The sequence below is a fragment of the Macrosteles quadrilineatus genome, unplaced genomic scaffold, assembly GCF_028750875.1.
Source record: "Macrosteles quadrilineatus isolate MER2022 unplaced genomic scaffold, UCM_ALF_1.0 Scaffold_1__1_contigs__length_201487025, whole genome shotgun sequence".
NCBI classification, from domain to species: domain Eukaryota; kingdom Metazoa; phylum Arthropoda; class Insecta; order Hemiptera; family Cicadellidae; genus Macrosteles; species Macrosteles quadrilineatus.
Window position 1 is genome coordinate 78,563,392 of NW_026542594.1, and position 27,513 is coordinate 78,590,904.

At 39.3% G+C, this 27,513-nt stretch overlaps 1 protein-coding gene across 1 annotated transcript in view; it reads left to right on the forward strand.

The window, feature by feature from the left end:
* The window catches only part of LOC128998181 (another transcription unit protein), a 111,414-nt gene that overhangs the window by 37,587 nt on the left and 46,314 nt on the right, over positions 1-27,513 (forward strand). Inside the window, exons 7-8 of the mRNA XM_054424200.1 lie at positions 22,220-22,382; positions 24,861-25,076. Coding sequence (XP_054280175.1) covers positions 22,220-22,382; positions 24,861-25,076 — 379 coding nt within the window. The remainder of the gene's footprint in view (positions 1-22,219; positions 22,383-24,860; positions 25,077-27,513) is intronic.

The window sequence follows — 27,513 nt, forward strand, 5'->3', positions numbered from 1 at the left end:
AAAACAAGATACACAGGGGCGTTAAGTCTATTAGACAAAATGTAGTGTACAATTAAACAATCTCCAGTAATACCCGCCCAAACATTCTGCAAACATACTGCAAACCTTTCTTAGTACCCTCTAATGATAGTTGCATGTGGGTTTTCTGCAGCCCAAACATGTGATGTGCAATGATTTTAAGATTCCTTCCCTGGAGAAACTCGCCTTATCTCTAAATAAAACCTTCTCCAGAAAGCTTTGATCCTCAATCTGCTTTCCAATGATCCAGCGAGAAAACACCATTCGTCTAGGATAGTCTGGAGCATTGAATGCCTGGACTTTTTGTTTTTTTTTTTAAGGATGAAGCCCTTCACCATTCAAAACTCTCCAAATTGTACTATAACCACAGCCTAATTCGCGGCCTACCTTCCTGGTGCTTGTTGATGGGTTATCTTCAAACAAAACCCAACACATTTTCTTCAAACCGGACATCACGAACTTGTCTGCCACGACCCGTATCAATTTGCTACACTTAAATGATCCAATTTCCCTTAATCTGTCGAGAAAAGCAGTAAGAGTATTAAAATACAACATTTACAGTATACAGATAACGTTAAATCTTCGAGCTTGTTTTGGATTGCCATTGCCCTGCTATTTTTTTTTTTTTTTTTTTTTTTTTAGGGAGAGGAGGGAAAATGCTTTTACGCACACAGGTAGCCAGCCTGTAGTGTGAGACTCCTGAAATTATCAGACTACTCACTAAAAAACCCCCTCTACTCTGTTGGACACAGACCTGGAATTGTTTGTCACATTACCATTACCAACTGGCGATCGTTGACCAGATGTCTGGATTGATCTTGTCAAATAAAATTTACTTTTAAGAATTAATAAACTAATATTTACAGTATTTACACTCACATGGCGGCCGGATTCATACTCAAAAGTCCATTGCAGTAGTAAAGTATTCCTCAATGGAATAAAAACACTTCCTACTCAGCCATTGTTTTAGTTTGACTTTAAAAGGTTCAAGAAGGAGTTCTTTAATGTGAAGGGGCAGTCTATTGTAGAGCTTGTGTGCTAACACTGGAAAGCAGTCCTTGGTCTTTGATAGCCTACACCTCGGGACATCCACATTCCTTGCCGAGCGCAGGTTGTAATTGTGGAGTTGGTCTCGTGTAATATGAGGGAGCCTAGGGTCAGTTTTCAAGAGAAGGAGGCAGTCTAGAATGTATTGGCTATGTATTGTGAGAATGCCGAGCTGTTCAAAAAGTGGTCTGGCATGATCTCGTCTGCCACTCGAAGATAAAATTCTAACAGCAGTCTTCTGCATAATCAGAGCTCTAGTAGTGTTCGGAGCATGGCCCCATAAGACCAAGCCATAGCTTAGATGGCAATGAAACAAACCAAAGTAGGCTAGTTTAAGATAGTCAGACGTCACCTGGGATTTTAGTTTTCTTAAAAGACCATTAACTCGAGATAATTTTTTGCAAATTTCATCAATATGCTGGTTCCAGGTAAGTTTCTCATCAATGGTAACACCTAACAGTTTGACTGCACTCACACTAGGCCCATCCAACCTGGCTTCAGGGCGGGTCCACAAGCTGCAGAGCAGCTGCTGAGTTTTCCCCTCATTCAACTGCAGCCCGTTTAGCCTAAACCACTCCTTAGCCTCCCCTAGGCAGAAATTTGACCCCGTTGTTAAATTGGCCATGTTACTACCACGATTAATAATGGTAGTGTCATCTGCATATAATAGGGCATCGTAGCTCTCTATGTTGAAATCATTGATTAAGATGATAAAGAGGCTAGGCCCAAGGGTTGAGCCTTGCGGAACTCCGCTCGTAATCGCAGCCACCCCAGATTTTGCACCGTGAATTGATACCAACTGCTGGCGGCCACTGAAGTAGGACGTAAACATCCGTTGAACAGCCCCCCCAGAACCGTACAAGGAGAGTTTCCTTAGAAGCAATTCATGCGATACGCAGTCGAATGCTTTAGATAAGTCCAATAGTGTTAACAGTACGGATTCTTCGGTTTCAAAGGCATTGTGAATAGTCTCAATAGCAGCCCTCACGGCAGAGATGGTTGAACGTTTCCTACGAAAGCCATGTTGCGAGTTATTCAGCAGATTGTTGGTTTCAAAATGATTAAGAAGCTGCCTATTGATGATAGTCTCGAGCACCTTAGCTAGTACAGGAATGACACTAATAGGCCTATAGCTGTTTAATGATTCAGCATCTCCCTTCTTATACACAGGTACAGTTCGTGATATCTTTAGTTCCTTGGGAAAATGTCCCTGTTCCAAACACAAGTTAAAAACTACAGCCAAAGGGCGGGCAATAGCTCGTATAACAGTCTTCAGGAAGATGGATGACATCCCGTATACATCAACACAAGGAGAAGCCTTAAACCTATTTACTATATTTACAATATCATCCGGGGTAACCCTTTTCCATTGGACCCAATCTTGAGGCCTTTCCACAAGTAGGCCTGCTACCTGTGCAGCTGCTTCATTGACCTGAGGTGGTGTATCTGCCACAATACGATTCACAGAGTTCACAAAATGTTGATTGAAAAGATCAGGATTAGCCGAGCACTTGAAAGAAGATGACTGGTTTCTATTACAATTGATTATATTCCATGCCGCTTTACAAGGGTTAACCGCATTCTCTATGTATTCTTGATTGGCCACTTTCTTTGCTAAGTTAACAGAGTGCTTATACTGTTTCTTGGTCTTTAAATATAGGCTATACAATTTATTATACTCAGTTTGATTATTTGTGACCCTACATAGGTCATGGAGCAACAAAACCCAAGCTTTCAGGGATTTTAATTCCTTGTTACTTTGCAGATCAAAAGATTTTGAAACCTGCTTAGTACTTTTAGACCCGTCAGTTAGAGATCGGCTAGGCCTAGTTATTTCAGGAAAATGCATATCAAAAGTTCCTTTTAAAATATCAAAAAAGTATGTGAACGCAAGGTCAGCTGACATATTGTAGGTAATGCCATTCCAATTTTCTTTAGCCAATGAAGCAGCTACATATTTAAAGCTATCTTGGTCTAGTTTACGGAACTTAAACTCATAATCGTTAAGCCAAGGTAGAATAGAAATGTTACTCACCGAGCAGCCAGGAACATCCAATACCACAGCCAAATGATCCGCCACCAATGGGTCAACAACACAAGCTCTAGCCTCCCAGTCACAGCGGTTAGATGCAACGGAATCAAGACAGTTAGGTCCTCTTGTTGGCTCGAGACACTTCCAATACAGTCCAAAACTCCTCATGAGATCCGTGAGTTGCCTCTGTTGTGGGGTGTTACGGTTAAGAGGGACATTGAAATCGCCACCGACGTATAAATATGAGTCATGATAAAAACGTATGATAAAACTCAAACAGTCTTCCAGTAAGGCTAAAAAATTTTCAAAGTCACCATTGTCTGATCTATAGACCGATAGAACTACAGCAGGCCTAGCGCTGTTACTAGGGTGAGAAAGCCGCAAGCCAACAACCTCCAAGTCAAATTCTACATTAAAAGTTTTAAGGTCGATAGGTACAGCCTTTAATTCAGGCTCAGCATAGATTGCTACACCCCCATGAATGTGTAAGGTCCGACATTGCGCACTCACAAGACGTAAATGTCCTATTTCATGATAAAAGTCCAGGGACCAGGAGGTCATTACTTCAAGTCAGGCCAACATGTGACCTAAGCCCTCAGGGCTCGCACCGTTTCTGGCATTTTGATTCTTTATGACCTACACCGCATCCCGGTCAAGGTCGATCTTCTTGGCGCGGAGGATACCCTGGATATAATGTGACACACAGGTCCAATTGTCCTCACCCTCCGTCATAATCGGTATGACCGTGTCCACCGACAGCAGTCCTATTAACTGTTGAGCCTCCAGGCGGGGCCTTTCCCAGCGCTGGCAGTGGAAAAATGTATGTTCCACGTCATCGAGAATGCCTGGGCAGTATATGCAGTCGGGAGACACGGCTTTGCCCATCCTGAACAGGTACGACCGGAAAAAGCCGTGTCCCGTCAGAAATTGGGTGAGGTAAAAGTCCACCTCTCCGTACCGCCGATCAACCCAAGGTTGGACTTGCTGTATCAGTCGCCTGGTCCAGAGTCCCCGTGTCTCCTGTCCCCAGCCCTCCTGCCACAGCTGGTAGGTGCGGGTGCGTTCCTCTGTTCGTGCCTCGTCCTCCCCGCGGCGCCGGTAAATTGCCTTTCTCTCCGCCGCCAAAAGTTTGACGGGGATGACTCCAGTAATCACCAGGACGGCGGGCTCGGACACTGTTCGGTAGGCAGATGCTACCCTCAGTGCTGCCTGACGCTGCACTCGGGCGAGCCGCATCCTGTATGCCTCCTTATTTAGTGCGTCTGCCCACACCTCCGCAGTGAGAGACCGTGGTCTGCCATCCATGCGTTTATGGTACGCATAACTCGGTTTAGCTTTAGCTGAGCCAGCTCAACGCTACGTGCAGCTATCAAAGCTGCAACGTCGTCTGCGTACCCAACCAAGACCGTTTCCTCAGGCATTTCAGACCTCAGAAGGCTGTCATAAGCGACGTTCCAGAGGTCTGGGCCGAGTATGGAACCTTGGGCAGCACCAGAAGTGACACTCATCGTCCGCGGGCCCTCCGCAGTGTCATACGTTAGGAGGCGAAACCGGAGATAATCCTCCATGATGCGCATGAGGTATGCCGGCACGTGGAAGGTGTTCTCCAGAGCGTCCAGCATATCGCACCACCTCGCCGAATTAAATGCATTTCGCACATCGAGCGTTACGAGCAGCACAACCTTGCGAGAGTAGTGGTTAAAATCCTCAGCTCTCATCACTGCTTGCTTCACCTCCTCAATCGCATCAATCGTTGATCGCCCCGTCCTGAATCCATACTGACGAGGGGAGAGGTCCCCCGCAGCGACAACGGCTGAATTCAGCCGGGAACGGATCAATTTCTCGAGGACTTTGCCAGCCGTATCCAACATACACAGAGGTCTGTAAGAGGATGGCAGATCTGGGTCTCCCTTGCCCTTCCCAACAAGCACAAGCCTAGCTGTCTTCCAGCACAAGGGGAAAACCCCTTCGACCAGGCAGGCGTTGTACATGCTCAAAAGGATCAAGGGGTTGGTAGTCAAAACCTTCTTGAGGACTTCACCGGGTACCCCATCAGGACCAGGAGCCTTGTTGTTCTTCAGGGATATGACGGCCGCCACCAGCTCTTCAGGGCTGAAAAGTGGGACGTCGTCCACCCTTCCGAAATCCCGCAGTGGTCGCAACGCGTGAGCCGGGAAAAGGGACTCGACTATCCTCTCCATAGTGACCCTGTCCATAACGGAAGGTGGAGAGCGGGTTCCAAGTTTCTTGGTTACAAGTTTGTAACCCAGGCCCCACGGGTTGGAATCAACATCGTCCCTTAATTTATCCCAGCAACTGCGTTTACTCCGATTGATGGCTCGACGAAGATACCTCCTAGCCGCCCTATAAGCATCCGACTTACGCCGTCTGTCTAGGGGTTCTCTAGCCCTGGTAGCAAGTCTTCTGGCTCTCAATGCTGCTCGTCGCAATTCCGCAATCTCGGCAGTCCACCAGTACACAGGACGCTTATTGCACCGGTATCTCCTGCGAGGCATAGATTCATCGCAGGCCGAGACAATCAGTTCCATCGTAGATGCAACTAACGCCTCTGCGTGAGGCACGCCAGTTGCGGGATGAATATCCGGCGTTCTTCGTAGGATGGCTCCATTGAATTTTGCCACGTCCAGTTTTTTAATGTTCCATCGAACGGGCACTTGACGAAACGCTGCCACTTGTCTCTGATGACCATCCAGGACGTCAAAAATTATGTACTGGTGGTCACTGCCCGTGTAATCCTCCAGGACTCTCCAGGATCTGATCCTTGGCAAAAGGGACTCAGATGCAAGGGTAATGTCTGGGATCGTCCCCCGCATCCCAGGGCGGCGGAAAGTTGGCGTGTTGCCCTCATTCAGTACAACGAGTCCGGCTCTGGCAGCAAAGTCCAGAATATACTTGCCCCGGGAGTTGGTGAGGGTCATTCCCCACTCGACAGCCCTAGCATTAAAATCCCCACCCACGACGACGTGTCCGGTGGTATCGCGCACGCTCTCTTCTAGGCGGTCTATCTTCTCACGAAAGTCACGGATGGCCTCGTTGGGAGTAAGGTAGACACTGAAGTAAGTGACATCCCTGCACCGAACCCAAACGAAACCTCGGCCATTCGCGTGACCCCGCACTTGTACTTTAGCTGCATTACGAGCCCAGAATGCAGCAGTACCAAGACTATCAGGGAACCATAAAGATGGGTCCCTATTTCGATACTGGTACTGTTCGCTGATTAAGAGAGCGTCGACATCGTGTTCGAGGGCAAACTGACAAAGAAGTGCGTCAGCCGTCCTGGATCGCTCCAGATTGCACTGAAGGATTCTTATTTTCGTGGGAGAGATTTCGCTTGCTGTAGAGCAGTTTTAAATACACTACACTGCCCAGACCCAGCTATATGCTTTACGTGTTTGTCAGCGAGCCCATTTTCTTTGCAAAGGAAACAGGACTCGACTTTGCAGTCCTTACGGATGTGACCAACCTCCCCGCACCGAAGGCAGTTCTTGCTTCGGTTGGGTCCCTTGCAGTTTCGGGAGGAATGGCCGAAACAGAGGCATTTAAAACACCTCTTCACTTCCACTCTCCGTCTGAGCCTGCAGTTGACCCAGCCGACTCTCAGATGCTGGAGTGCCAGCACCCTAGTGGCAAGCGCGTCTGCCATTTCGGCGATTGCCATCCGCTGCTGACTCCTATTGGGTTTTGTGAGCCAAACCCTTAGGATGGCCGTTTGCCCGGCAAGCTCGGGTACAGCTTTCTTCAGGGCCTCAACAACGTCACTCTCCGTCGACACACAATCAATGTCTCGAACCTCAATTGATGTCTCAAGAGCACGGACGGTGCCCTGGCCTTCAACAGCTGCCTTCAGTTCGGCAGTAAAAGCAGCCTTGTCTTTCGACTTACCCAGTTCAAGGAGAACGTCCCCTTCTCGGGTTTGTCTAATCGACCGTACAACCGTATCGGTCTGCTCCGGTTTAGCTTTGGCCTTTATTACGCCCAAGACCTCGGCAAAAGATCTCCCCCCTGAGGGTTTGACAAGGATTGCCTCCGTCCTGGGCTTTTTGGGCCGCGACCTTTTCGGAGCAGGGACCGAGCCGGGCCCAGTTTGGGCCACGCCGGTTGGCTGTGCCTTCACTGCCTCATTCTTCATGGAGGCGACCTCCGCCCGCCTCAATTGCCTCTTCTCCTTCTTGGAAAGGCGTTTTTCCCACACAGCCTCAGGTGTCTCCACCACTGACCCCTTTCGGGAACTTCCCTGAAGGGGGGTCGTGGGTTGCTGTGCCTGTCGGCGCCTCGCTGGAGCTGCAGCTACGTCCGAAAAGGATCTGGACACAGCAGACGAGAGGTCCGTCTGAGTCGCCTTGGCCTTAACCGTGGTCTTTTTGGTCTGGACGCCTTCTTCTCTTTTTGGAGGACTCTCCGATGTGGAAGGCCTCCGACGTTTCTTAGAGGGCAGCGCTCTTTCATCGGGCAGGGACACCACCTTTTCGGCAATCTTTTCCATGGTCGCCTTGCTTACCAGACGGCAGGCAAAGACAAAGCCAAGGTCATCCTCTAGTTTGGCCATTCCATTTTTGACCACTTGATTTACGGCTCTCTGGGTCCGGAAGGTGTCCAGCATAGCCTTAATGGTCTTTTCCATGTCACGGAGCCGGGTTTCAATGTTACTATCTGCGTCAAGATATTCCTGACGCAGAAGCACAATCTCAGAGCTTTCCGACCGCGACGTCGCTGTGAGGGTTTCCTTCGGCATCCCTACAGCATCTACATCGCCAACATTTTCTGCACCGTTCCCAGCTCCACTTCCCGAAGGAGATCCTAACGGGGGAATCGTAGAGCACTTGAAAGGTGCAGGTGGCGGAGATGTCCTCACGTTTTTCGGTGGTGGCGACCTCTTTAAGTTTGGAGCTTCGGACAAAAGGGCTCTGCTCCACTTCAAACGAATTTACTTGCTCATTTGAGCTCCTCTTCAATGATGTGTTTGGGGTATTTTTATCAAAACTCATCGTGTTTTCTCCAGCGCATCGTGCGGCAAGGAGCGGCCCGGAATCAGTCAGGAACGGGTATACCCTCGGGGACAAAAACCCCTACCCCGGTTCCCCGGGGCCCGACCTCCGTTTGCCCAGCACCGGATACCTGACATGCCGGGGGTCGCCCGTCGCAATGCAGAGCCCGACCTCTGCATCCATGCCGCACTCCCTGACCAAGGACCGAAGTGGCTGGTTTCTCACGACCCACTGAGAATACCCATCGGCAGTGCAGAGCACACATCAACCCCTGCAACACAACAGGGGCACTCCCAGGGACTCCCAGTGAGTTCGTCGGTCACCCTTTTAGTCGCCTCTTACGACAAGCCCGAGAAGGCTGCGGTACTATTCTAACCCGGTACCGCACGGGGGATTGCCCTGCTATAGAAGTAATGCATATCACAGTATTCCTCACATGTATAGTTACTCATGTTTTTTTTATAATATTACTAGCTACACAAAAACAAAACAATAATAATGTATTAACATAAACCGTTGATAGTAAATAGCTAATATTTACTTCCCTTCAACCAACAATGTGTTTCATACTAATAAGCAGCTGATCCATATTTAACATGAAGTGTAAACAGCTGATTAATTATGGGTAACATTTCATATGTGTTGTAAAACAATGTATGTGTTTTGGTATTATGGAAATTACATTGATTTTCTAAAATTGGCACTACTTAGTTATTTGTCATTGGATTTAAGTAAATAAGGTGTTGTTTGATTAAGCTAGGGTTTCCAAGATCTTGCGGACAGCGTGAGTGGACAAGCGCGATTACGTAATCAAGTTTAAATTGAAGCCGTGCTTTTATATGGGTGCGGTTTCCAAGTGCGAGCGATCACGCCGGACATGAGTTTTCCCGCCATCTGTCCGGTGTGAGTCCAGAGCGTGGCACGCAGGAAATGACCAAAGTCATTTCTGGCATGCACGCCGAGCGGACAAGTTGTTTTGAACTATTCTGTTTTAATTTGTGCTAATTGTGCTTTGTGCTTATTGAGAGTGAATTGTCAGTTATGGAGTCGGAAGTATTTACTTTGGAAAAAGATGAGAAACATATTGATTTAGTTTCAGAACTTCCTTTCATTGTCCATCAAATATCTTGATATCAAAATCCTGAAGCAGCCCTCATCTTTCCTTTTATCATACATCGGGTGTGGTTCCATACGAACAAAACCTTCCAATAACATGGACTCTTCCTCCTCCTCTTCTTCCAGCAACAGAGCAACAGTTACAACGTCCATGTTGGTTAAAAACTAACAACTAGCTCATTCCCCTAGAAATAACCGCGAAATCCGCTTTCTTGCAAACCACCCTCACGCCGAGCTTGATATGACATCCGCCGGACAAAAATTGGTGCCAACGGATCGCTGGCGTGTTCTTGGAAACCCTAGCTTTAAGATTTTAACAGAGCATGTTTTATCTCTCTTAACAATTTTTCGGAAAGTAAATAAAAGAAACGTCTTTATAACACGTAAAACATATATTTACGCTTATACTGTTACTCACAAGACGGTAAATATACAAAAAATATGGTAAGTGGTGATCGATTTCGATTGGACACTCCAATCATCATCAGACCCAATGCGAATGAATACGAAAAATATATATATTTTTCATAGATATTACGGTTTTTATGGAATTTGAAATTAAATATTTTATACGGACGCCATTTTGAATTTATAAATCTAAGAAACAAAACTTTTTAAACTTATTAGGCCTATTAAGACCAATATTTATACCAAATTTTAAGTTTGTATCTTTAGAAAATCTGGAGTTCTAATTTTTGTTATAAAAAACACATACAGACAGATGGACGGAAAACTAGTCTTTGGAGGAGAATCATGTTTGTATTGTGAAATGTATGTGTCTTGACCTAAGGAACAATTTGATCTGAAATATTTCAAAGAGTTCCGGGACATTCTGTATATGGTATTGAATTAGTTGTGACGCAAAATTCTAGGGGGGGGAATAAACTAGTATTCACCTAAGTCAGGCTAGGCCTACCCCTTGAACTGGCCACACTCAAATTTCTTCCCCGGAGTGCTCAGAAGGAGCCGAGAAAAATCCAGGGGTCGATACGAAGTTGTCACGGCTTTGACTGATCAATTTATTAAAATTTAATCGAAGGCTCAGAGCTCTAGAAGCGCTCAGGAAATCCTGCAGACGCTCAGTTGGAGCTATTTCATCCTCGCCTTCGCTAACGTGTTTTGATAAATTTTGCCTAACTTTTAGTATGACTCTGTAGGGCTGACAAGTATCCAATCTTAAGCCAATGTGATTTAAATACTCGTAATGAACTTTAAACTAATTAGTTGAAGACGTTGGTAATTGATCTAATATCGAATAAAAGGCAAAACAATTCCTACGGAGTCGTCGGGGCCTAATTAATATAATTGGACGGATAATTTAACGTGAGTGGTTTAAAATAAATTTAATACTAATTTTTGTAGCTGATTATTCAACTCAGCCTGCTCCCAAGACTCGATTCTTTCACCCGCCAAAGACGGGGTTTAGAACTCAGACGACGAGTCTCGGGGTATTAAAACGTCGAATTAACTGGAGTAACTTAAGTAATAATTTAATCGTGAAACGAACCGAATTAACGTAATTTAATAGCCAATTGGTTTAAAAGAGCCGAAAAATATCCACCGCTAGTCACTGGCAGGCAGGAACTGGCGGGTTTTGTACGAGTCGGCAAGAACTAAGTTAATAAAATTTAGAAAATTATAATCGAACGTAAACGGATAAAATAAATGGCAGACGAGTATGCGTATGTTAGAAAAAGAATATTTAAAAGAAAGTAGGAAAGTCTGAAAACGTAGCTAACCTGAATCGATATCGTATGGCGAAGTTAGTTTCGTTGTGCGGAGAGGCTTCTCGTTAACGAGTCGACGGTCGAACAGCGAAAAATTCTTGTCCGGCTCAAATCCCGATTTCCTCGGCCGCGGCTCAAGCGCTGCGGTGGCGATTTCGGAAACTAGCCAACAGCTGATCGGGGATTCGCCTGTTGAGCCGGTCTAGTTGTCGTCTGTCGTTGGTCAACAAACACCATTTTGAGGTTAAGTGATGTTGTAATCGGCGTTAAATATTCGTAAAATCGGTCGTTTTAACTTTATTATGTGAAACGGAGTGCTATTATGAATAAATATATCGTTGTGGGTGTGTTTGTGTACTTCACTGTTATTAAAAGTAGGCCTACGTTCTTTGGCCCATAGCCCAAGCTAGGGCCAACACATAGGCCTAGGATTAGGATGTTGTGGATAAAAATCGGGTAAGTTATGGTGTTTGTTGACTAGCAATACGTTTTTACCCCCCTTAAAATTTGGTACCTCACATAGTATCCATATACGTAGTTGACTGTTACATTGACACTGTTACTTTGACTATCAGTATCCATATTACTTATTGAAATTATTCAAATTATTGACATTAATTATATAAGTTATTCACTGAGACATTGCTTAGCCATACAAGTTATGTATACCTTGTAGTTCCGATTCCATCCTCTTATTTTATCATTGTAAACCAATTGAAAGATTCAGTATAATAAATCTTACAAAGTCTTTTATTTGTTTACACCAAAACATATTTGTAAAATCAATAATATAAAATAGGTAACATGCTTAACAATATGATGCTGCAAGTAAAGATTATGAAATAGGGAAGCAGCTCACTGACATTTCCAGCAATACTGGTTCTTCTTATATACACGATTAAAAATAAATATTTCACTCCATTGACAAGTAGTATGAATAGATAAATGCCGTGTTGTTTCAAATCGAGTTGCATTGATTCAAATCAAAAATCTTTTTAATCGAATCATTGTCTTGAATTGAACATTTTTTGCTGCTTCGCACACCCTTACATTTTATACAGGATTATCTCGGCAAATGATATTTTCCAATCGTCACTGATTTCGCCGCGTCGCGAGCGACGACATATGTTGACTAAGGTAGGTACCATGGGTCAGGATTTAAAAAGAAATGGTAATAAAAATTAGGGAATTCCATTTGAGAAATCCGGTAGACACCCTGTCGTGTCACCCCTAAGTAGCGCCACTGGTTATTTTATCCTTATATATAATTCTGTTGGACAAAATTTTTACCAGAAAATTGTGGACGTCTGGTAGGTTGCAGAAAAATAGAAGATGTCTTAAATTAAAGGTCTTGACCCCAGGGACTCGGGGAAAAATAGCAGAATTCCCATAAAGATACCATAAAACGAGATATAACGTAAAATGTTCTCCATAAGAAAAGCATTAGAAGCCAATTACTGCTGATTTTTGTTTACTTCAATACAGCTGATCGTGATTTATCATCAAGCCAGTATAAGCAACGATAACATTAATTTGGATTACTTATTTGCCAGTCAATTCTGCAACGTACTATATAAAACCAGGGATAACGTTACCTGTAAAAATTAAGACTTTTTAGTTACGTTATGGAATGGGGAAATAAATAATTTTACTGTGAAACTTTTCAAATTTGTGTATTTTTTACGTTTAACATTAAATAACCACATTGACTAAATAATTAACGATTCAAGATTAAATGGAACACTTCTGCTTTGTTTTTATTTCAAAACATATGTTCTAGATTTATTCTACACTTTCTTTCTTTTAAATTTGAGATTTATTGTAGTGTTTAATCAATCCTTTGTATGAAGTGGAATAACCTCAATGGCTTTAGAAAAAAACCTAGAAATAAAGATGGGAATAGGTTCGTACAGGAAATATATATTTGTTAATTAAGAAAGTACTATGACAAGTTCGAATGGGAGGAAAAACAATATGCTTGGAGATTAAACAGGTACTGTCTGTTGCTCGCAAAAGAGTTAAGAATCAGCCAATGATTAGGCTTAATTTGATAGAATATATAACGTCAATCGCACCTTTAAGAGGAATACTACCACATAAACTTTCACTAATTGTAGTTTTTTTATGTTGATCAGAAGAAATCTAGGGTTAAGTTTAGTCAATGGGATGCCTTTACTTTACACTAATAAACCCTAACAAAAGAAGTATAAACTTAGAATTATTAACTGGGTAGGGATGCTAATTTGGGGATGCGGAATACTATCCCCCGGAAAACTACCCCCTTCAGGTGAAACGTGACGTCACAAAATCTGCCAACTAACCAATATGGAAGCCGTGTCCGCGACTGGAATACTACCCCCCCCTAGACAAATCATGCTATTTAATTTTAATTCGAGTAATTCCATTGGATAATAGAAAAGTCATGTGGTGAATATAAAACAGAATTTCAAAATGTTACAGCAAGTTTGGTTGGTTAGGTTAGGTTAGATTAGAACTGTTTGACAACTAAATTTGAGTGTCCGTGACTGGAAAACGGCCCCCCCCGGTCTCTGACGTCAATATGACGTAGGAACCTGTTTGGGGGGGGGGTAGTTTTCCGGGGGGCAGTCTCCCAGCGACCCGCTAATTTAGCGGGTTTGGCAAAGAACTAAGCTTACCTCAAAACACCTTTATTTCCCTTTTCTTATTTGACGAAGACAATTTCCTAAGTTCCAATCAGGGAGGTCTTTTTTATCACAATCAACCACAAGACCAAAGCTACCTCAATAAACCATCATTTATTCAAAAACAATTATATGTTTGCTGTCTTTATCAGAGTTAAAAGCTATGTATTTATTCAAATGATTTATTGAAAATAACATCATCAAAGGCAAACAAAGTCAAACAACAAACAAAACTGTTTTTTACACAAAAGATATGGCGTACAGGGATATCTATTCTGACACAGCGATAATATATTTCTTAGTTTGTTTAAATGTTGGAATAATTTGTTTTATATTATGTATTGAGCTTTTTAGGGACTTATGTCCCTACAAGCCACTAGTTATTATTATTTATTTCTCCCTTTGGTTTCTTCTTACTTTTATGGTGTTTATTAATATCTTGCTTCTTGTTATGCGTATTTACTCATTTATTTTTGCGAATAACAAACAAGGTTGTGTTGCCATGGAAACCAGATATCACCCAAAATCAGATGCGGTAAGGTTAAACAAACAATTTTTTTCTATGTTATTATTTACACACACACACACTGCAGATTCGCCCACACGCCCCACCTACACTTGCTTGTTTCTAACCTCAAAGCTCAAACTCTTACGTCAACTCATAGTCGTTTCGTGATGTCCGTTGTGAGTCGTAAATCGAATGTTTTTAGTTCAGTGTAGTTGATACGTTTATAAAAAATACTTGCAAAACGTTTTATATCGATGTATCGGACATTGGGTCTATTGACGCAAACCCCCCAAATACCTTTTTTGGAAGGGGCAAAAGCTTAAAACTCACCCTGGGCGTCTATTACCCTCGAGCGTAGCTCTTGGTCAAAACCGATAAATTAGCACCCCGACCCAGTTATTATTTCTAAGATTGTGCTCCCTTTGTAAAGGCTTAACAAAATTAGTGTAAAGTAAAGGCATCCCATTGACCAAAATTAACATAATTTTTTTTCATCAAACATTTTCTTTTTCCATGCTCTTTTATTTGACATGTCACAAGGGGTACCTTGCTATTTAAAAAATTAAGTTGGTGGCAGGGGGGAAAGGGGGGGAATGTGAATGTAACGTTGAATTCAAAAAAATTGGGCCCCCTATGACAATAGATGATTCCCGCAAACTGCATATTTCTATCTATTGCGGTTTTTACATAAATAAAGATGCAAGTTTTTAAAAAACACCCTGTATAGTAAACAGTACTTTGCAGAATTGACTGGCAAATGAGTAATCCAAATGTAATATTGCTTACTGGCTTAATCATAAATCACGATCAGCTGTATTGAAGTAAACAAAAATCAGCAGTAAATGGCTTCTATTTGAAGAAGATCCATTTGAATCTCAAGGATATAGGATTTACAATGGAAAACCAGGAAATAAAGTAATGAAACAGTGCCCTCAATTTGGAACAGGATTCATAGTAAGTTTGAAAGTAATAGATTCAATAGTTGATTTTAATGCTGTTTCACCACGGATTGCAACCTTAACTTTAAAAACAACAAATAAAATTTACACTATTTTTAATGCTCATGCCCCTACAAATGAGAAAAACTTTCATACAAAAACTATGGAAGAAGAAGAAGATTTCTGGGATCTTTTGGATCAGACAATAAACCAAATTAACAAGAAACACGTTAAGATATTAATTGGAGATTTCAACGCACAGTTGGGAAAAGAAAAGAAATACAGGGATGTAATTGGAAACAATGCTCCTCAGAAACAAACCAATAGAAATGGACAGAGACTAGTTGAAATCTGCAGAACGCATGGACTTATCAATAAATCCACATATTTTAAAAGAAAACCAAGTAAACTAAAAACATGGAAACATCCTGATTGGACCAAAGGAGAATGACAGCTTGACCATGTATGCATGGACAAATCCTTTCATAAAGAAATTCAAAATGTTAAGGTGTTAAGAGGAGTTGATACAGGCTCAGATCATTATCTAATGAAAATTAAAATTAAATTCACCCAATTAAGAAAAAGAAGACAAAATGTAAATGAGAATAAAAGAAAATATGACCCACGTAAATTAATAAAAAATTAACAATAGAAGAAGATGACACAAGAAATAAAGTTAACTGATAATTAAGAATAATTAAAACCAATCTTAAAACAACATGCTGAAGAAGTAGCCCCACTGAATCGACGTAAGAAACATGCTTGGTGGACCACAGAATGTGACGAGGCTCTTGAAGAAAGACATAAAGCCTGGGTAAGATTTCAAAATCAAAAGTCAGAAGAAAATGCCACGAATCTCAAAAACATCAGGAAGAAATGCTCCAAAATTATCCGGAATGCAAAGCGACAATATCAGAAGAATCTTTTGAAATCAATAGAAGAAAACTACTTCAAAACAAATTCTAGAGATTATTTCAAATAATTCAATAAACAGTTAAGTTGTTACACCCCTCCTACAATGCTATTGAAAAACAAAGATGGAAACATTGCCCATAATAACAAGGAGAATGCAGAAATTATGGCAGAAGCGTTTAATTAACTATTAAACTGTGACGAACCTAAAAATCTTTTAACAATAAATATGAACACTCCCATAAAAACAATTCCAGAAAATTTAAACCCACCTACAATACAAGAAGTAGAATTAGCACTAAAAGATATGAAAAATTATAAAGCATCTTATAATCAAGATCAAATTTATGCAGAAATGTGGAAGTATACGGGCAAATGAACAAAAACATCTCTACATATGATATTACAAAAAGTCTGGATAACCGAGAAATTCCCAGAGCATTGGATCACAGCCGTAATCAATCCACTTAACAAGAAAGGAGATAAGAGCAACCCGGATAACTATAGAGAATTTCACTTTTGGATTGCACATATAAGATTTTTTTTAAAATTTTATACAATAGGATTAAGGAACAACTTGGTAATGAACTAGGAGAATACCAAGGAGGCTTCAGACCTTGGAGGAGCTGTGCAGAACAAATAATTACGCTGAAATTGATTAAGGGTTACTACAGAAAACGAAACAAACTTCTTTCAATAACATTTGTAGATTTTAAGAAAGCTTACGATTCCATCCATAGACCATCATTGTTAAAGATTCTCAGACATTTCGGACTCCACCCAAAATTAATAAAACTTATAGAACTTACCTTGACAAATACCTTCAATAAAATTAAATTTAGCTGGTTTGAGACAGGGAGATGGCCTTTCACCACTTCTTTTTAACTGTGCACTTGAATACATTATGAGGGAATGGCTTAAAACAAACCCAAAAAATATTACTGTTGGAACAAAAAAAGATGACATAAAGTTAAACTGCTTAGGATTTGCTAACAATCTGGCTCTTCTAGCTAATAACATCCAAGAAACCAAGCAACAAATAAAATCACTTCAGGAAATAGCCCAGAGCATAGGTCTAAAAATTTCTTTTGAGAAAACTGAAATAATGTTAACAAAACCACCAGTGGCTAACAAAATCAAAATTGGAGAACATTGCATCAAAATTGTAGAAAATTTCAAATACTTAGGTGAAGTTATAACATACAATCTTAAAGAAAATCCATCATGGCAAAATAGAATTAATAAATTGATCAGAATGCAACATATTACTAAAAACACATACAACAAAAAATGCCTATCAATAGCAACAAAATTGAAACACTACAAAGCAGTTATACTTCTACAAATAACATATGCAAGTGAAACTATGTTTAAAACAACTAACACTGTAGCAATAGATAAAATACTAAAAATAGAAAGAAGAATCATCAGAACATGTATAAACAAAAAATATCAAAAAGATGGAGTTTGGAGATTGGCCTCAAATAAAACTGTATATAAGGAAGTAGAGCCATTAACAAGTATAATTAAAAAGAAAATAATTTCATTCATTGGACATCTTTTAAGGACACAGGAAAATAGAATAAGCAAGAAAATAATTGACAAGTTGTGGTATAGCAAGAGTGACTTTAGGTGGATTACAGAGATTAAGGAGGACATGCGAAGGTTGAAAATATCATTAGAAGATTTGGAAAATAAGTCAGAGGCGCTTGTAGTACTCAAAGACAAAAATATCATCCTGCCAATAGGAGCAAACAATCAGAGACAAGGAAGAGTGGTTTCGGAAGAAGAAAGAAAACAACGGTCGGAAAGAATGAAGAAGTATTGGGCGGACAAGAAGAAGAGACAGAATTAAAAAAGAATCTAACCATTATATTGACTTAAGTGGTCCAATGCTGGCCATAAAATAATAATAATAATAATAATAAATGGCTTCTATTGCTATTCTTATGGAGAACATTTTACATTATATCTAATTTTATGTTAAGATTTGGGGAATTTTACTATTTTCCCCACCGTAACGGGATCGAGACCTTTGAGCCCTCTCCCGTTGTTCTACGACTTTCCAGTCGCTCACAATATCTCATTTATGTAAAACAAACTATTCTAATATTCAAACCAACTCAAAAATATATTATCTATGTGTCAGAATAAATATCCCTGTACACAATATCTTATGTGTGAAAATAGTTTGTCTTTGTTTGCGTTTGTTGGTGTTATTTTCAATAAATAATTTGAATAACTCCATAGGTTTAACTCTGATAAAGGCAGCAAACATATGCCTTAGAATTGATTGTGAATTAAGGTTTATTAGGTAGCTTTGGTCTAGTGATTAATGGTGAAAAAAGTTTCCCCTGATTGGAGTTTTGGATATTGTCTTTGTCAAATATAAAAATGAAAAGGCCAAAAAAGGTGTGTTGAGATAACCTTAGTTCTTGGTCAAAACCGCTAAATTAGCATCTCTACCTAGTTAATATTTCTAAGTTTATAGTCCTTTTGTTAAGGTTTAACAAAATTAGTGTAAAGTGAAGACATCCCATTAACCAAAAACTTAACCCTAAATTTTTTTCTGATCAACATCTATCTATATCTATACTTATTTAATACGCAAGCAGATTTTTTGTGACAATTACTCCTCCTAAACTACTGAACCGATTGTCATGTTTTTGGTGTCATTGGAAAGAACATAACGTGATGTTGTGCAGGAAACTTTCTTTTTAGGGAAATAATTAGAGAGTGAAGCCCTGGAGCCCTTTAAAGTTTCGTATTCCTCCATAAGATTAACATTGGAAACAAAATTTTTTATGGAACTCCAGCTGTTGTCAGAAATCAAAAGTGAGAAGAAGAGCATATTAATTGTAAACAGTCAATAAGTTTAAGTTAATTTAACAGTTTGCCACTAACATTTGCTGACTTGGTTGAAATTCGTTTTAAAATAACGCCTGTAATACTTAGCAATTGCTCGAATTCGAGCAACAGGGACACTAGTACTTATTTAATACGAAAGCAGGTTTTTTGTGACAATTACTCCTCCAAAACTACTTAACCGATTGACATGTTTTTGGTATCATTGGAAAGAGCGTAAAGTGAAGTTGTGCAGGAACTTTCTTTATAGGGAAATAATTAGATAATTAGGCCCTGGAGCCCTTTAAAGTTTCGTATTTCTCCATAAGATTAACATGGGAAACAAAAATTGTCTCATTTGCAAGGTTTTGTTAAAACGGATCTGAGAAGCTTGAAAACAATGTTAATTATACTGTTCTATATACCATTTTGTTTGGAAAATCATGGGCTTCAATATTATACATAAAACATAAGGAACATTTGTTTCAAAAAAATTTTTTAGGTAAAAAAAATATTTTGTAAAATAAAAAAAAATAAAATAAGTTCGCGCTCGATGAAATTGTATAAATTATAGGTCTATAAATATTTGAAAATAGCCACTTTGTTCTAAATTTTATGAGGATTACAAATATATAATAATATAAGGAAGTAGATTTGCAAATAAATAAGTTATGGGCAAAAAAAAGATTTCAGTACATAGCGTTTAGCTAAGAATGCATAGCCTAACCATAGCTAGGAATCTGGCTGATAATTTACATCAATATCACTACCTACTTTTTCAGGATCATCAACCAGCCCTTCAAAATCACTTAAATCTTCTTATAATGCACCACGTATATCACTACTTTTGATTTTTAAAACTAAAACAATGATAAACGTAATAAAACACATCAGTCATCGGTGCGAGGTTAACCAAGCTGTTTACAAATATGCCTGTCAGCTGTCTCCTACAATATTTTCGGAACTAAAATGAAAAGCGCTTAGAGACAGACCTCCGGAGAAAGCTCTGAATCTGTTGAAAAAACGATACCCAACTCAATCCGATTCAGTCAGTCCCAGAGCCGTCGCCGTAAACAGTGTTTGTGAGTCGATGCATCGACACAAAACACTACACAAAGTGTGTTATGTGTCGAAGCATCGACAAATAACACTCGGAGGGTTAACTATTTGACCCTAACCTTAACTAATCGTCACACCTATCCTTTATATCAATTTCACTGCATTAATTGCTAAATAAATAAGTGTAAACAAAGAAAAGTAAAAACAATAACAGTTTGTTTTGAAACAGCTGTTTGGTTCAAATAACATTCATTTGAAAAAAATACTGGTCACATGTAGCAGGAATATAAAAACTAAACACGCTAGTAAAGCTAATGACGTAATTGTCAATGTTTACTATCCATACCGTTATCAGTTCTATCCTTGATGATTACCCACCCTCATTGAATAATGTACATCGTAATTTCCCATATTAGTTAATTTAAACTACAATATATTCATAGTTGAAATAAAAGTGATATTTTCACGTTTGGGGGCGCTACACTCTTCTCCATTCATACTTGGCTTAAAATACCTACTTTGTATGGTCGCCATTTCATAGAACAGTATTAACAGATATAGGCACCCCCAAACGTAACCACAACTGAACACGATTTCATAATAAAAGGATGGTTTGTCTAATTGCAGTATCCTAGGTCAATTGACGTTGTGTTCAATCTATGTCATCCATCTGTTTATCTTTGTATAAAACCCGGCTGAGGATGTGGTGGTAATTTAAAATCGTGATTCCTGATTATTCTTGATCTTCTTTTTATGACATCAATATTTCCGGGCCTAATCCAAACAAAGTTAAAGCAGACAAACATTAATTGTAAACAAAAAGCTACCATGAAGAATTAAAACATGTAAACATTGTTATTTTTCTAATCTTTCCTTGAAAAGTGGAGCAGTAAAATAATTTGCATTTATCCTTTTTTATTAAGACTCGTGTACATAGCCTCGATTTGTACTGTGGTTTAATTAATTTTGGTCTAAACTATTTTAAACTGTGGTCTAATTATCCCTACTAATCTTACTTATTTCCTATAATCAATAACAAAATAAGAGTAAATAAAATAACCTCATAGATCCATAGTTTATATTTAACCAGCTGTTAGTTAAAACAAATTATATTGCTCTTAAACAAATCGAAGATTACAAAGATTGCTTTAAAAAATAATTTGAACATCCTAGTATTTTACTATGTATATTTAATTAATCTGTCATCCTCTTACAGAAGAATTGAACGTATCAATGATTAGCATTACACATAGTATAAATAAGTCAGCCCTAAGTATGTCTTTACAAAATGTTTATCCAAATGCTGAATTTGTGACACAAAAGCTGAATGTTTACAGCTGTTGTGAAGCAAATTAATTTATGCCATAAGCTAGTTTAGAATCTTAGCGTCGGCTGCTAGACTTTTTAAAAATTAAAACTTAATTTCTAAAAAAACTGGGACCCTATACTAAAATGATGGCTTCGACATTCCCTAGTTCTCAAAATTATCTTTCTTTCAACACAAAAATCATGTAAATCCGTCGAGTGGTTGATTCAGAATCGTGAAATAAAAAACACTGTTTCGTTTTAATATTATAGATGTTTAAATAAAAATGAATATGTTTGATAAAATTTAAAAAACATTGGTCTATTGCATTTGTGAAAGTGCCCGAATATGGTAAAAACTGCACCATTTTATAAGCTTTCCAACCATATGCTACACCATTGAGCTTTATGTCTGCTTATGTACGCTTTAGTGGTTTGAAGACTACAAAACATGGTGTCTTTAACATTTAAAACATAGAAAGTCGGCATGCATTAAGCAAAAGTTGTATTTTTGTTTCAGCTTGAACAGTAAAAACAGTAAAAAAGTTCCCTGTTTACTGGTATTCAAACCACTAAAACAAACAAAAGAATATCTAAACCTCAATAGTGTAGCATATGGTTGGAAAGCTCATAAAATGGCACAGTTTTTAACATATTCTGTCACTTTCTTGTATACAGGGTGTGAAAATGCAATAGACCGATGATTTCTAATTTTTATCAAACATATTCATTTTTATCTTTGAATCTATTTATAATGGAGTTTTTACAACCGATCCCCCGTCATTTTCTATTATTCTTATTAAAAATTCCATGTAGAACCCAAAAATGACATTATCTACTCAAATCCATATACAGGTAATTGAGAAATTGCTGTATTAAGTTTAAAAACATAGTTATTTTTGAAAAGCATAAAATAATTTTGTGGGAAGCTAATTTTTAGACTTGGAACCTTTAGTCTACAAGTGTTATTAGCGAGCACACAAGCATTGTAGTTTTAACTTTGAGCTGAATATGATTGATTACATGATGATTCATGTCTTGTAGGCTGAAGTTGAAAGTGGAGAACACGATCAGATGGAGAGAGGCATTTGACAGGGACGGGAATGTTGTGAAGGAAAGCAACGCTCGCTTCATCCGCTGGTCTGATGGCAGCATGTCTCTACATCTTGGCTCTGAAGTCTTTGATGTCTACAAGCAGCCCCTACAGGTACTCCCACAATGTCATATCTAGCTCAAGTAGGCTATACAAGAACAGTTTGTTCAAGCTTACCTTTAAATTAATATTGCGATCATAAATAGTTTTAGCGCTTCCCGAGCGGCGGCTGCAGGGCAATGCCCTACTCATTATACAATCAATAGCCTAATTTGGTTGGTGTAAAAAAATGATTTAAAAATTTTTATGTTTTCCCACTTCTATCTGATGGTTAAAGTTTATTATTGACATATTTTTCATCAAAATAATTTGTTTGCAAATTTAATGGCCATAATTGTTACGGCGTATTTATATTTCCAACGCTGGCTAAGGAACCTAGGTCCAAAGTAGGGGTTATGAACACTCCAAGATCTCTAGCCCCATTCACTCTCTTCAGCTGAGTGCCTAGAATTGTGTAGTCGTAGACAAGCAAGTTCTGATATCTTCCAAATGACATAACTACACACTTTCTAGCATTAAGTTCCATCAGGTTATCGGTGCACCACATGACAACGGTATTAACCCTTCCCGGATGGGTGACGGATATATCCGCCTAAGTCTTTGGCGATAAAGGACGGGTGGCAGATAAATCCGCTTATGGTTTTTAATTTTCCGGACGGGAAGCGGATATATCCGCCTTCTCTTCAGACAGACTGGCAGGTGCTTGAGCAGTAATCAGATGTTCGCGGTACCAAGGCGCCACTTCCTGCTCTCTCCATGGCTGCCCTCACTCCCGCACTCCGCCCTCTCTCCGCGCCTACCCCTCTCCCACGCCTCCTCCTCTCCCGCGCACCCCCCACCTCTCCTACACTCCCCCTCGACGTTTCGCGCTCAACACTACGTTGTCTTTATTTATTGTTTACATATTGTTCAATATTTATTGCCTAACGTTGTCATGGTCATATCTTCAAAGACGGGTGGCGTGTATATCCGCTGTTCTTCTACTCATCCACGGATGGGTAGCGGATATATCAGCATAGTTAAAAACGAGTAAAAATTATTTTGACAGTATGAAGTGTTCCAATGTGTTTATTTTATGTATACTTGTATAACAAAACACAAATAAGTTAAATTAATTTTATTTTTTCCTATAATTTTTTCCCGTTCTATGTCACGATTTTGCCCAACCGGGAAGGGTTAAGAGCTTTTTGGAGTTCATACTGATGTTGCAGAGAAGACACTTTCTTGTAGATCTTGATATCGTCAGCGAATAGGAGATCCTCGCAGCTCAACGCGTCCCCAACGTCATTGACAAACATGCTGAACAAGAATGGTCCCAAGTGTGACACCTGTGGCACACCAGAAGTCACCTGAATCGGTTTAGAGATGTTGGATGAAAGCTTGACTCGTTAGTGTGCGTCCCGATATGTAGCTGTCAAACCATTCCAAAAGAGGGCCGGTGATACCAAAGGCATGCAATTTCTTAATGAGAATAGCATGGTTCACTCAGTCAAAGGCCTTAGTAAAGTTCAGGTATATGCAATCGGTCTGTTCACCCAAAGAGAAAGCAGAGAGGACATTGCTGGAGAATACCATCTGGTTGGTGACCGTGGATTTGCCAGAACGGAAGCCATGTTGTTGACGGATGATTGAACTCCTGTAGGTGAACTCCACAACATCTTGAACCAAACTCTCAAATATCTTTGCCAATGCGGACTGAATAACTATTGGCCTATAGTTGTTGACGTAATCTGCATCACCACTCTTGTAAATAGGGGCCAGAAATCCAGGCTTGAGGTTATGTGGGAATATGCCTCTTCTAAGAAGGGAAGAGAAGAGGATTGAGAGATGGGGGGCCAAGCTGTCTGAACAAAACTTGAGTGCGGCAGGAGCTATGTCATCCGGACCTGCGCCTTTAGAGACATCCCTTAAGTTTCTTATCCACATCTGAAGCAGAAATATGCCAGTAGGAGAGCCTTCTGGCATATTTCTGCTTCAGATGTGGATAAGAAACTTAACTCTCTAGTTGGACCAGCCATAAGTAGGCAAGGAGCAGGATGAGCTGCGCCAGGAGTCTTATAAATCGTCGAGAAGTAATCAGCAAACAAGTCGCACATCAGTGAGGGGTTGTCAGTTGATACACCATTGTAATGGATACTACTGGGAATGCTTTTGGTTTTGTTTAAGGATTTTGCATGACCCCAGAAAGATTTTGGATTAACTGTTCTCAACCCTCTCTAAGTATAGTCTATGGCAGGCTTTGACCAAAGATTTACATGTGTTCCTTACAGTTCTAAATTCTTCGTATATCTCAATGTCAAGTGTCTCTTTAAACCTTTTGTGTAGAAGTTTTTTTTTTCTTGTAGACCAGAGATTTGATATTAAAAGGTCACATCAATAAGACATTCAATATATTGCTTTATTAAAATATATAAGTTATATGTTCGTAAGTTTTGCAATGTTTTGTGTGAATTTATTTATCTTTCATTGATGTCTTTTGAAATACTGTATCTTTAACATTTATACACATCTGATGATTATATTTTATTCCAGGGAGACCACAATCATTTGTTCATCAGACAAGGTACAGGTCTACAAGGTCAGGCAGTGTTTCGTACAAAGCTGACATTCCGACCTCACTCCACAGAATCGTTCACTCATCGCAAGATGACTCTGTCACTTGCCGACCGTTCACAGAAGACATCTGGTATTAAGGTGCTTTCGCAAGTTGGGTTCGATCCTGACCAAAACAGATATGAGAAGATAAAGGTATGACTTGTTTTTTGCATTTTGTAGACTATATAATGATAATGTTATTGATTATTTATTGCTTTGGAACCACAGTTCACTACACAAAGTAATGTAGGCTATGAGTTGTTAAGGAGTTTTTCCTGTTCATTATCAAGTGTCATAAAATAAAAGAGGTGTGCGGATATCCGAAAAAACGGGTCAGATTCGGTTCGGTTCGGATATCCGTATCCGAACCGAGCCTAAATTTGATATCCGACACTATCCGTTATATATCCGACTTTTTCGGATAGACAACATATTTTGACGTTTTGGACAGAAAACTAAATCATAACACCGAGCCTAAATTTGATATCCGACACTATCCGTTATATATCCGACTTTTTCGGATAGACAACATATTTTGACGTTTTGGACAGAAAACTAAATCATAACCATCATTAGTTTCCCAGTACAAAAATTACAGCAATAGGTTTCCAACGACAATATACACAGGGTGTCTACCAACCGGGAAAACCGGGAATTGTACTTAATTTTTTATTGGCCATGAAATGTACACAGGAATTGTCCTTAAATGCCAGACTATGTCCTTAAATTTTTAATGGGCCATAATTTTATTGATCGCTAGTTGGTTAGGAGCACATAAAAGGTTTATCAGATGTTTGTTTACATTTTCATAATTTATTACTAGAGTTATTATGCAATAAAAATCCCATTAGCAATTTCAAACCCATTAATATTTTATCACGACAATCAAGTGTCAAGTCAAGTACTTCCAAGAACTGTTGACTCAGTTATAGCTCATAAAAGTTGTATCACTTTTATTCCTTTACAACTTCTTTTTTTATTACTAGGGTAATTATTATGAGATCCCAAACCTATATTATCGTGAAAATAATAGCTTTATAATGGCTGTTAAATTTCACTTCTTACTTTTACTTTGGCTTGAAGCTTCAATTTGCCGCGGCCAGTGCCTAGTGCCATAAAACTGTTTATGGTTTCATATTAAACATGTAAATAATCTACAGTTTTATTTTGTAAGTTAACCCATTTTTTATGGATATTTGATCTTTTAATTGACAAAACCACAAGCAATGTTGTTTGCATTAATGTTTTATCACTATGTAGGCCTGCTTGGTTTCAAATTATGTCATTGCATTTTCTGTATCTTTGTCTTATATTGTTGGCTATTCAGGTTTCAATGTTTTTTGTTTCCCATATATTTATTTATTGAGTTGTATGCTTTAAGCAATCTAAATCTTATGAAATAGAATGATGATAGTGACTTTGCTGCTATTATAACCTCATTGTTTGTTACCCAGTTTATATAGGCCCTCCTAAATAATTAGGACTAAGCCTGAGTATTTTGATTCTTGAAAGAGCTGTAAAATATATTAAGAAAATGTAATTGAGCCTAGATAAACAACTAATGATTGCTATGTGTCTATATTAACTTTGCAAATGAAAATACAATAATCTTACTCTGTGCTTATTGCTTATTGGTAGCCGCTTACCATACCTTGATTTTGTACTAAGAACTGAGTAACAATATGCATTAAAGATTTTTTTTTTCAAAAGTAGTCGAGAGCCTAACGTTGTGCCAGGGCGAATCATGCCAAATTAATCCGCCTGGATCGGATAAGCTATGTTATGAAGTTTACGTGACCGATGGAGATATTTGTCGCTATCGCAAGAGACAATGATTGCGTTTCTCTGTTACACTATAAAAGCTTTACCTAAAGTATAGGTAGGCCTATACTTGTTTACTTTCAATAAATTTCTATTTTGAAATTTTTAACTCTTATCTATTGTTATTTACTGTTCTCTCTGGTACAACTACAGTTAATAACAAGATTAATACAGTTTGACAAATCAGGAAAATTATTCGGTAGGCCTAATGACACCGACAAAGGTTACGGCAAAGTATCCTTAAATGTACGGGAATTGTCCATGAATTTTTTATCCAGAATGTAGTAGACACCTTGATACAGCTTGGTAACTAAGGAAAAGTTTTACCAGAAGTCTACAAACCTACAGAACTATACACTCTACTATGACTGGGCTTTCGAACAACTAACAAACCATTTTAAGAAAAACAATTTGGAAACACTAATCTGCTCCCCCATGGGTTGTATTAGAGACCGAGTTTCACCTCACCATTTTATGAAAAATTTACTTAATTTCCAAAAGAACACTTCAGCTTCAATCATAATTGTTACCCTCAATGAAAAAATTACCACAGAAACGCTCAGAAATGGAATGTCTTTTAAAGGATTTGTGGACTGCATTAAAAAACTGATTTCCTCATTACATTCTCTCGCTTCCAACAACCTCGCAACTAAGCTTGCTACACCGAATATTCAGTCAGTAAAAGAATACCCACCTCTACCACTGCACCACTCAACTGCTCCAAGTAGCACAAAATCTCCTACTCTCAACGAACAAGACGCTCCCTCTC